Consider the following 10,369-nt stretch of genomic DNA (forward strand, 5'->3'; position numbering starts at 1 on the left):
TTTGACGAGGAAAAAATCAAAGAGGAAAAAAACGGTTAAAAATCAAAGGTTTTGTTAAAATAAAATCTTTATTTAATTAAAACAAAATCTTTTTAAAACAAATTAATTTTATTTATCTATTTTTTTAATTAATAAAACAAAATCTAAACAAACCATTTTTTATTTTCTTAAACATTTAAATAAATCTAATATTTTAATTTTAGTTAATTTAAACTTTATATTAAAACTAATAATAAAGTAAACCTATCTTATTCTTAAAATAAAACACAATAAAGTAAAATACAATAATATAAATTAAAATTAAAATTAAAAATAAGCCGGACCAAATACGGTTTCTACAACTAGCAAGCGATCTCAAAGATGACTTCATATAAGAAATAGACTTTATTGATAATGCAAAGCAATAGACCAACATTGATTTTCATAGTCTCGCGCACTCATGATTCTAGTGCTTCATGTGTGGGTCATCTTTCTTTGAAAACCTGAGCCACCCTGCTTTCATTAGAACTTGTACTTTATGCTTTAGTGAAGTAAAGTTCTCTTTTTAATGACGTACATCTCCTGCATGGTAACCACAACGAACTTGCTGGTCGTACCACTTTAGATAAGGTGGCTGCAATGGTTCTATAGGTACCAGAGCTAGTAGATGACTTTAAAATAATTGTGATAATAGCTCGGTATAGGATATTGGGATTGGATGAAAACTCTCTTGCTTTAGTTGCCTCCGACTATTATGATTGTCAGGTAATGCTGGCAATGTTAGATGTGGGTCATTCTACAGAGCCGATGAGTTTATGGGTATTGTAGACGAATTGTATACCGCAGATCCTTGTTGGTATCTCCACTTGCGCTTCAAGATTACTGCCTGGACTTTATTATTCCTTTTAATGGAGCTTTTATTTTGTGGCTCTTTATCAATGAAAGGCACTGTCAGTTGTTTGTTTGCCTCTCTCCATCTCCGTGCACTTTCTTGCCCTGTAGTTCCCTTTTCTATTCCCTATCGGAATGGGTCATACTTCTATCATGCTTGTGTTGGTTTATAAAGGAAATTTCCCCAACTTCTTCAGCATTTCTATTGGTAACATTTTCTTTTTCTTTAACTTTTAAATTATCTGAGTAATTGGCCTTTGATGTTTGTCCATCTTGGAATGTGAATTCAACCTGACACTTTGTACGAGCTTATTGACCTTTCTTGGAAAGCTGAGCTTCATGTGACGAATTATGCTGGGAGAAGCTCTCTATTGTTGACAAAGAGGTGGGTCCACTCTAGGTGGTGAATTATTATGAGGTTCGACTAAATTGTTAGGTTGAGAAATATCCCAAACTATAACAATATTCTTTAAGATATTGAAAATTTTCGTGACTTGCCCCTAAATCTTATCAATGCTTGTCTCATCTTCTTTAGCTCTGCATTCTTCACCTCCATGACCTGTTCTTCAATCTCGTCTCTTATTTTCTAATATTCAATTCTTCCCTGACCCATTCGTGGATTTCGTCTCTAATATTCTTTAGCTCGGCATTGAGTTCTTCCATGTTATGTTGCTTTATGTACCTTGTATCTAAAGAATGGTAAATATGTGGGTGTTGCAGGAAACCCACCTTAAGAACTTTCGTCCTTGAAAGTTGACAAGACAGATACTTGGTGTTTGTCCGAAATCTTCTTAAATTGCTTAGTTTCTTCCTTGTAATTGATTAACCAAGGAAAAATTCTTGCCTCCTTAAAGTTTTAGTTTTTCTAACCAAGATTTTAACCGGTCTCTGTCTAATCCGAAGAGTTTTCACCTTCTTATGCTAACTAGCTGCCTTGCTCCTCTTTTTTGCCTTTAAAGGAGTTGTTGGACTCTTGACAAACTGCATTTATAGAGAACTTTTCCCCCACTTCACAAATTAACTCACCACTAATACCGAGCCTGACGGTGTGAGGGCCTACAACGAAACAAACCCAACAGTTCCAACAAAGGCTCACTTAACACACAAAAGTATAGAGAATCAATAAATAAATCACGAAGTCAAGGATACTCAAAGCCATGATAATTCCAAATAATATCACTACCAAGAGAGAACAAAAGAAACGATAATAGGGTCGGAACAAGTATCTGTAGCAACAGCATCTAAGTCTTTTATGAGATAGTGCTCCCTTATTGGTTGTCCTTTGAGGCACTTGCTTCAGTCATCAGGCATTCTCTGATATAATGGGCCGCCTTCTTGAATTCAAAGCAGATCCTCTTCTTCTTCCAACATAGCCTAGTATGATGCTTATAACATAAGGAACACAATGAGGGAGTATCCCGTGTCTGTGTCTGCTGTTGAGGGGCCCTAACAGTTTGTCTTGACGAAGACAATGGGAACTTCCTTTTAACTTCATGTGAGATGCCTAACTCTTGGTCAACTTGGTTATCCCTTGGAATAATCTCATCCAGGACTAGGACACTCCCAAGAGCTGCAGTGTAACTGGTTGGTCCCATAATTGCAACTAATACAATTTAGCATGCATCCACAACATAAACAACATTCTAACAATGAAGCAATATGTCGGTCATGCTTTCACAACATATCAATTTTCACAACTCAGTATGCTTTTATGAACATGACATTACACTAATGCGTCAATCAATAATCCAAAAATAACCCAACACACCAACAATAAATCAATAATGCCAACATGCTAATCCCAACATAATAATTCCTAACAACAGCTCCACAGTGAGTTTAGTCATAACAGAGCATAGTCAAACAAATTTTAAACAATTAGAGCTCAACACAATTTATCCAGAGTAGTTAATATCCAACATTCATAGGAAAACATCAAACATCAATATTTAACAAGCATTGCTAAATATAGTAAAACACATAAAACACACCAAACAATTCATGCATATTCAAACAACAAACATCCCCACAAGTAAGAACTACTTACAACAAATGTCCTAAAGCTCCTGATCTTGTCGAAGACTTCCTAAAACAAAAGGAGTATGATCTCAAGGTTAGTAACCGATTAGAAACACTTAAATATAATTGAAATCGAGTTTAGGTGAGTCGTTACCTACTAACTCACACTAAAACAACTTGGGTTCGAAGTGGGTATACGTCGAGGAGGTTTGGGCTCTCACAATCGAGTTGGGAAGGCCTTAAGCTTGCTGTCTCGATGTCAAAAAGCAACGGGTAATGCTGAAAGTCACCGAAACCAAGAGGAAAGTATGGGAACTTGCTGGGCTTCACGGATCTATGCTGTATGCAATGTTTCAAAAGGCGAACGAGGCGTGCGCCTTGAGACGCGCCTTGAGGCGAGGCGGGGAAAAAAGGCCTCGATACCTACGCCTTATATAAATAAAAAGAGGCTTACGCCTTTCATGAGAGAGGCGTAAGCCTCTATTCGTACGCCTTTAAGGCTTGACAGGCGTAAGCCTTTTATTTTGACCTGATGAATTTTATTTTGACCGGCCTTTATGGTGATGAGCTTTTAATAGCATCCTCGATCACTGTAAAAGACTAAAACTGAAAAGGCAACTATTTATTTGCCTTGGAATCTCAAAGATCTAGGAAGATTTTAATATAATATTATTATTACCATTTGGGAACGAAAAGTCGTGGAAGATTTGAAAAGGAATTGGAAAAAAAACAAATAAAACCCAACCAAAGAAGCACTAACAGACAAGGCAAAGCAATTCAGAATTTCAACTTTCAAGCGGTGATAGGAATCAAGCGGTAGTGGTGGGGCTACAACAGAAAAGTATGACTTTTTCTTTATTCTCTCTCTTTTCCTATCCATGTTCACGTTTCTGTTATTTTTTTTTAATGTTTTATAACTTGATTTGGTTGCCAGTTTAAACTTCCAAAATTCGAATTTCAACTTTCAGATTTGTTTTTTTCTTCTTTTTTTTCTTTCGTTTAACTATCATTTTTATTTCTACTTTTTAAGTTTTCGTTTATTTATCAATCCTATTTTATTGCTATTTTAACTTTGTTTATTTAAGTTCTGTTTTTTTTTCTCTCCTTTTATCTATGTTTTCATTTTTGTTTTATTTTCTTTGATCTTTTCTTTCGTTTATTTGTTACTTGTTACTTACTAGCGTTTTGAATTCTTTTTCAATTTTTTTATTTTGTTTATTTCTTTTTCTTTTCGGTTTTTTTATTCTATTTTTTTTTCCTTTTCTATTTTCCTAATACTTTCATCGTTCTTGTTATTTAGATGGTTGGAAATATTAAAAAAACAAATAAAGGGGCTAGAAAAGATCCAGCATGGAAGTATGGTATTGAGGTGCAAGAAGGTGCAAGAAGGTGCAATAGGAAAATGCTATGTTTATATGAAATGCAATTTTTGTAACAAAGTTATTAAAGGAGGTGTTAAAAGAATGAAAGATCATCGTGGAGGAACACATAAAAATGTTGCACCATGTAATAAAGTTCCTGACGAGGTTAAAGAAGAGATTCAAGATTATCTCAAAAAAGGAGAAACGACTAAGATGACTAGTCAGAAGGAATTTGAAGAAATGGTTGAAGGAGGTGCATATTATCATGGTGCAACTTCAAGTAGTTGTGATATTTCTTCGAGAGGAATTTGAGGACCAATGGATCGATTCATGGTGACTGATGTTGGTGATGTTGATGCCGATGGTGGAAATAAGGTTCAAAATCAAGTCACTCCTACAAATGCGAAAGAGGCTCGTAATTCTGTGTGTATGGACATTGGGAGGTTTTTTTTTGAAAATGGTATTTCATTTAACGTGGCAAGAAGTCCTTCTTTTGTAAATATGTGTCGATCCATTGGTTTTTTTGGTCGAGGTTTGAAACCACCAAGTATGCATGAACTGAGTTCATGGATTTTGAAAGAGGAGATGAAGACTACACGTAATATTGTGAATGACATATGCAAGACATGGGTAAACACTGGAGTGTCGATCTTATCTGATGGTTGGAAGGATATGAAAGGAAGAAGTTTGATTAACTTTCTTGTAAACTCACCAAGTGGAACGGTATTTTTGAAATCTATTGACGCTTCAGATGCTGTAAAGGATGCAAATATGATATTTCAGCTTCTGGATGACGTAGTACATGAAATTGGAGAGAATCTTGTAGTTCAAGTTGTGACAGACAATGCATCAACCTACAAGTCGGCAGGAAAAAAGTTGATGGAAAAACGAAAGCATTTGTATTGGACTCCATGTGCTGCCCATTGTCTCGATTTGATGCTTGAGAAGCTTGGTGAACTGCCTCAACATAAGAATGCCTTGATAAAAGCAAAAAAAGTAAGCAACTTTATCTATAATCATGGATGGGTGTTAGCATTGATGAGGTCTTTTACGAAGAGAGAGCTTGTTCGTCCAGCCACCACCAGATTTGCTACTGCTTATTTGACATTGCAAAGCATTTGCCAATCTAAACAACCATTACAAGCAATGTTTACTTCTAAGCAATGGCAGGATAGTGTTTGGGCAAAAAAGCCAGAAGGGAAGGAAGTTAAGAGAATAATTTTAAGTGACAAACATTTTTGGCCGGCTGTGGTATATGCAATTAAGACAATTAAACCTTTAGTTGGGGTTTTGAGAATGGTTGATTCTGAAAAGGTGCCTGCAATGGGATTTATATATGGTGCCATGGATTCAGCAAAGGAGGAGATTGCCAAAAATCTTGGAGGGGAGGAAGCAAGCTACAAAGAGATATGGAACATTATTGATGAAAAGTGGGAATTTCAACTTCACCGACATTTACATGCCGCAGAATATTTCTTGAATCCACATTTCCAATATGATAATAATTTTTCCACTCATCCAGAGATCAAGTTGGGTTTATATACATGTATGGACAAAATGATTGTCGATGAAGTTGAAAGAGTAAAAGCTGATCTTCAGATTGATTCATTTCGAAGGAGGGAAGGATTTTTTGGCTTCCAACAGGCAATAGCATCTTGCAAAAAGCGATCTCCAGGTAAGCATTGTGAAGATGAAATATAACCTATTATTTCTTTTAGTTTTGGTTTCCTAACTTGATATGATATTCGACAATGTAGTTGATTGGTGGACTCAATTTGGCGATGGCACACCAGAACTAGCTAAATTTGCCATCAAAGTTTTGAGTCTTACTTGTTCAGCATCTGGTTGCGATCGTAATTGGAGTACATTTAATCAGGTTTATAGAAAATTTTCCTTTTTAACTTGCAACCAATTGTTTGAGACTTTGGTGCTAAATTTAGTATAAATTATGTCTCATATTGATAGGTGCATACAAAGAGAAGGAATCGTTTGAGTACAACTAAGTTAAATAACTTAGTTTATATCATGTACAATAAAAGATTAAAGGATAAGCACTTGAAGCGAAAGGCTCTCAAAGAGGAAGAAGATCCATTGGTACTAGATGATTTGGCGTCTGATGATGAGTGGATTGTTGAGAACACTAGGAATGGTAAATTTGGACTTGATGCCTTTATTGAGCATGATGATGATCCTAACATCAATATTTTTGAGCTTGGAGAAGGAAGTAGTACTCAACAGAGAGACGTTAGTGATAAGACAAAACAACCAAAATCTAGAAGTAAAGGTATGTGACTGATGAGAAATTATTTTAATTTTAAATTTCAATGTTAACTTATAAGTTACATATATTAACTTAGGTTCTGACTTTTAAATTTCCAAAATTTATTTCGTAAACAGATAAAGGGAAGATGCCGATGACATTGGATGAAGAGGAATGGGTGGATATTGAAAGTGACAATGAAAATGAGGATGGAGCAATTAGATATGACGATGACTCTATGGAAGATCCTATTAGTGACAGTGATAATGATGTCGTAGACGAGCTTTAGATTTTTATCTCAAGAAAGTTGGATAGACTATCAAGATTTTTCTTTTTGTCATTATTATGTGTGTTTTATGCTTTTATAGGAACATTATAATATTAGGAATACAAAATTTAATGTTTTATCTTTTATAAATTTTATTCTTTTTATCTTTCTATTTAAAATCAGGCTTACGCCTCATACCGCCTCAAGGCTTACGCCTCGCCTCTCCTTGAGAAAAAGCCGCAAGCCCGCCTCAAGCCTTTTAAAACCTTGGCTGTATGGGGTCATCGAAAACACCCACGACCGAGTCACTGTCGGAATTTCACAGGTTGCTACAGGGAAGTCACGCGCTGCCTCTGCTTGTCAGATCTAAGTCGAACTGTCGGGTTTGCTCGAGTGTTGACACCCACGCTAGAAAACGCCGAGGAAACACCAAGAAGATCGTGGTTGTTGCAATACTCGTCGCGCCGCTGCTGTTGACTGGAAAACGTGTCGCCACTGCTACCGAGGAGAGATCGCAACGATGCGAAAGATCTGTGTTGCAACTGATCGAGGAACGTCGGCCCAGTTTTGCTGCTGCTACGAGTTCGCCGGATGCAGAAGCGCCACCGGTCGCCACTGTTGTCGTCACCAAAGAGAGGAGATGGGCTGGACGGAGAAAAAAGGAGGGAGAGGGGGCTGACGGCTGGGGGTACGTTTCGAGAAGTAGAAGAAAGGGGGTTGAGGGTTTCAATTTCCTTTTTGTTTTCCTTTTTTGTTTTCTTATTTTTTTTACCAAAAATAAAATAATTTTGTTAAACCAAAAATATGACTAATGACCTTAAATAAGAGGGGATTTCCTAATCCTTTTTTAACAAGGAGACCAACTTGAAAAAGGATTTGGATATTAACATAAAATTAAAACCGAATAATAGAAACCAAAAGAGAGAATTAAATTTCCAAAACTTAGGATTAAGATTTAATTAAAAATCATTCTCCAAAATTTGAAAACTTAATTTATCTTAACTATCTAAATTAAACTTAGATTCTCATTTATCCAAAATTAGAACTCCAAATTAGAAAATCCAAGAATTTAAATTAGTAGCTTACAGGAGAAATCCAAATGCTCGATTTAAATCTTAAAATAAAAATAACCTGAAAAGTCGAGGTGTTGCAGCTCCTCATGGTGTTCTGCATCATCTTCAAGAATAACGTGCATGCTTGATTCTTAACTCTATGAGGTGCCATCGATGGAAAAAGTATACTAAGATTACTCATCTAAGCTACTAACCCAAAACGACTAAGACTACTAGCCCTTAATGAAAGGTAGCAACCTAAGTATTAACATAAAACAAATATGTCAACACAAGCAAATAAATTAAAAATAAGAGGATACAAAGTCCATAAGGTAAACAACTATAAGATATCAAGTCAATGTACCTCGTGATGGGGAGGAGACCAAGAAAGACCATAACCCTAAACGACCTAGGTGCTAGGCCAGTCTACAGGACCAACTCTGCTCTGATACCAACTGTAACGCCCAAGGATTTTCAACATCCCAACGGGACCGTTACTGAAAGCCACCTAAAAAGTCTCATTCGTACTAGAGAATTAAACCACTAGACATACAAACTATGACAACCTCTCACCACGCTTCCGCTGTGCTACTCTGAATAATAACACTTATAAAAAACTTGCACTAAACAAACCAAACACCACTAAAGTTCTAACGAAACTCAAATTCTTTATAGGTAATAATTTAATAACAATATAACCTTATAAAATCTCTCAATGAAATCTTTACTATTCATAAAACCATCCACTACACGAATCTAACTTTCACAAAAAGGCAGCGAACCAAAACCTAACTCAAGTTCAACTTGAACAGATGTATTATACCGATAAATATCTTTAACATATTACATCACCACAGTTCAAGTAGCTAAACAAAATTAATGTTCGCCAGAATAACGAACTGTCAATCTTAAAACATCCCCTAAATAAGGAACTTAGCAAAACAATTTGTTAATCTAATAACAAACTCAAGCTACAAATAAACAACTATAACTATCCTATTCAAATTGAAACTTAACAACGCAATATTAAATGGTCTCTCTAGTCAAGTCTCCTCCTAGTCAACTATAACTTCGAGTCGTACCGACCCCTGACCTCGCGTAGCCAAGGCATAGACACTTCTCTACGGTGCTCGATGTTAGACCTTGACATTTATCCCCAAGGCCTCAACTACTACTCAACGTATTGACCTTTGGTTCCAAGCAACTTCTAACCTATCACATTATGTTAGTCCTCTAAGTCTAACTCATAGAATCATATCGGCTATTGCCATTTAACCCCAAGGCCTGGCACTCATCTACAGAAGCTTGGCGTTCGACCTTGCCATTTATCCCCAAGGCCTCAACTACTACTCAACGTATTGATCTTTGGCCTCTAAGCAACTTTTAATCTATCACATTATGTTAGACGTCCAAGTCTAACTCTTCGAGTTGCATCGACCCTTGTCATTTATTCTCAAAGCTCGACACTCATCTACTAAATCTTGGCGTTCAACCTTGCCATTTATCCCCAAGGCTTTGAACTGTGCATCGACCCTTGACATTTATTCCCAAGGTATCGACCACTACTCAACGTATTGGTCCTTGATCGCCACCACATCAAGACCCAATACTAATTCAACAATTAGAATCACCATGCCGACCCCCGACCTCTGTACTTGGAGCCTCGACACTCATCTCTACCAAGTTGGGGTATCGATCCCCGAACTTTGCACCTGGAGTCTCGATACCCAACTAGTGACGTGCCATCCCTCTGGCCGTGTTACTCATCCACACAGTTCATTATATCCTGAAACTCTCACCATAGTCCTTCATGCTTTTAAGTCATGACCCATGCATAAACTATCTCACAATAATGCAATATGTGTTATACACAAAAACATATGCCACTATCATCCAGACATGGCCATCCAACATCACAAGAACACCTTTCTCTCAAGATTCAGCATGATTTACACACCATAGCGTAGATAATTCACAAAAGAGACGTAGCAAACATATATCCAGAAATGTATCCAACACTCTAAAATGTTTAATAGTAATCAGAATACAGCCAATATGTATAATGTAGTACCAACCGCAAGCAATCATGCAACAACATTCATAGACACACAAACAAATATTTCGTACATATCAACTCACAACAAATAATCACCTCAGTAAGAAATTACTTACACAAACTAACACGTCACTAATACTGTAATAATCGATACCTAAAAAAAAGAGACCAAACTTATGTTAGAAACTAGATAGAAACACTTAAATCCAATTGGAAAGAAGGTTCAAGCGAGTTATTACCTATTAAACCATGATGAAACAATTTGGGGCTTGGTTGGATTGATGTCGAATGAGTTCGGTAGTGCAAAACTGAGCTCGAAAAGGCTCAAACGTGCTGGTCTGATGCCGAAAAACAATTGATAACGCAAATAAATCTCCGTTAGGGTGTGGGTGAGTGCTGAAAAGATGCCATCGGGGGTGGGTATCGCAAATCGACTTCGCACAAGGGTGGGTATCGTGAATCGGCTTCGTTTGGATATGGGTC

At 36.6% G+C, this 10,369-nt stretch overlaps 1 protein-coding gene and 1 long non-coding RNA gene across 4 annotated transcripts; one reads left to right on the top strand and one right to left on the bottom strand.

Moving 5' to 3' along the window:
• Nucleotides 1-1,966: 1,966 nt before the first annotated feature.
• LOC111024257 (uncharacterized) lies at nt 1,967-10,350 on the bottom strand. 3 transcript variants are annotated; one of them, XR_015787026.1, is made up of 3 exons: nt 10,126-10,350; nt 7,910-10,040; nt 1,967-7,423 (listed from the first exon to the last, which is right to left on the bottom strand). It is a non-coding gene; the product is annotated as an uncharacterized LOC111024257 (long non-coding RNA). The 3 variants fall into 3 exon arrangements; XR_015787027.1 differs by having other exon boundaries at nt 1,967-2,956; nt 3,044-10,040; XR_015787025.1 differs by having other exon boundaries at nt 1,967-10,040.
• LOC111025802 (uncharacterized) lies at nt 6,260-6,941 on the top strand. Its single transcript, XM_088116856.1, has 2 exons — nt 6,260-6,534; nt 6,648-6,941. Exons 1-2 carry the CDS (start codon nt 6,276-6,278, stop codon nt 6,797-6,799), a joined length of 411 nt encoding a protein of 136 aa, XP_087972982.1. The 5' UTR covers nt 6,260-6,275; the 3' UTR covers nt 6,800-6,941.
• Nucleotides 10,351-10,369: the final 19 nt, after the last annotated feature.

Source organism: Momordica charantia (assembly GCF_013281855.1).
Source record: "Momordica charantia cultivar OHB3-1 chromosome 9 unlocalized genomic scaffold, Mcharantia_2.0 BLBB01000009.1, whole genome shotgun sequence".
In the NCBI taxonomy this organism is placed as follows: Eukaryota; Viridiplantae; Streptophyta; class Magnoliopsida; order Cucurbitales; family Cucurbitaceae; genus Momordica; species Momordica charantia.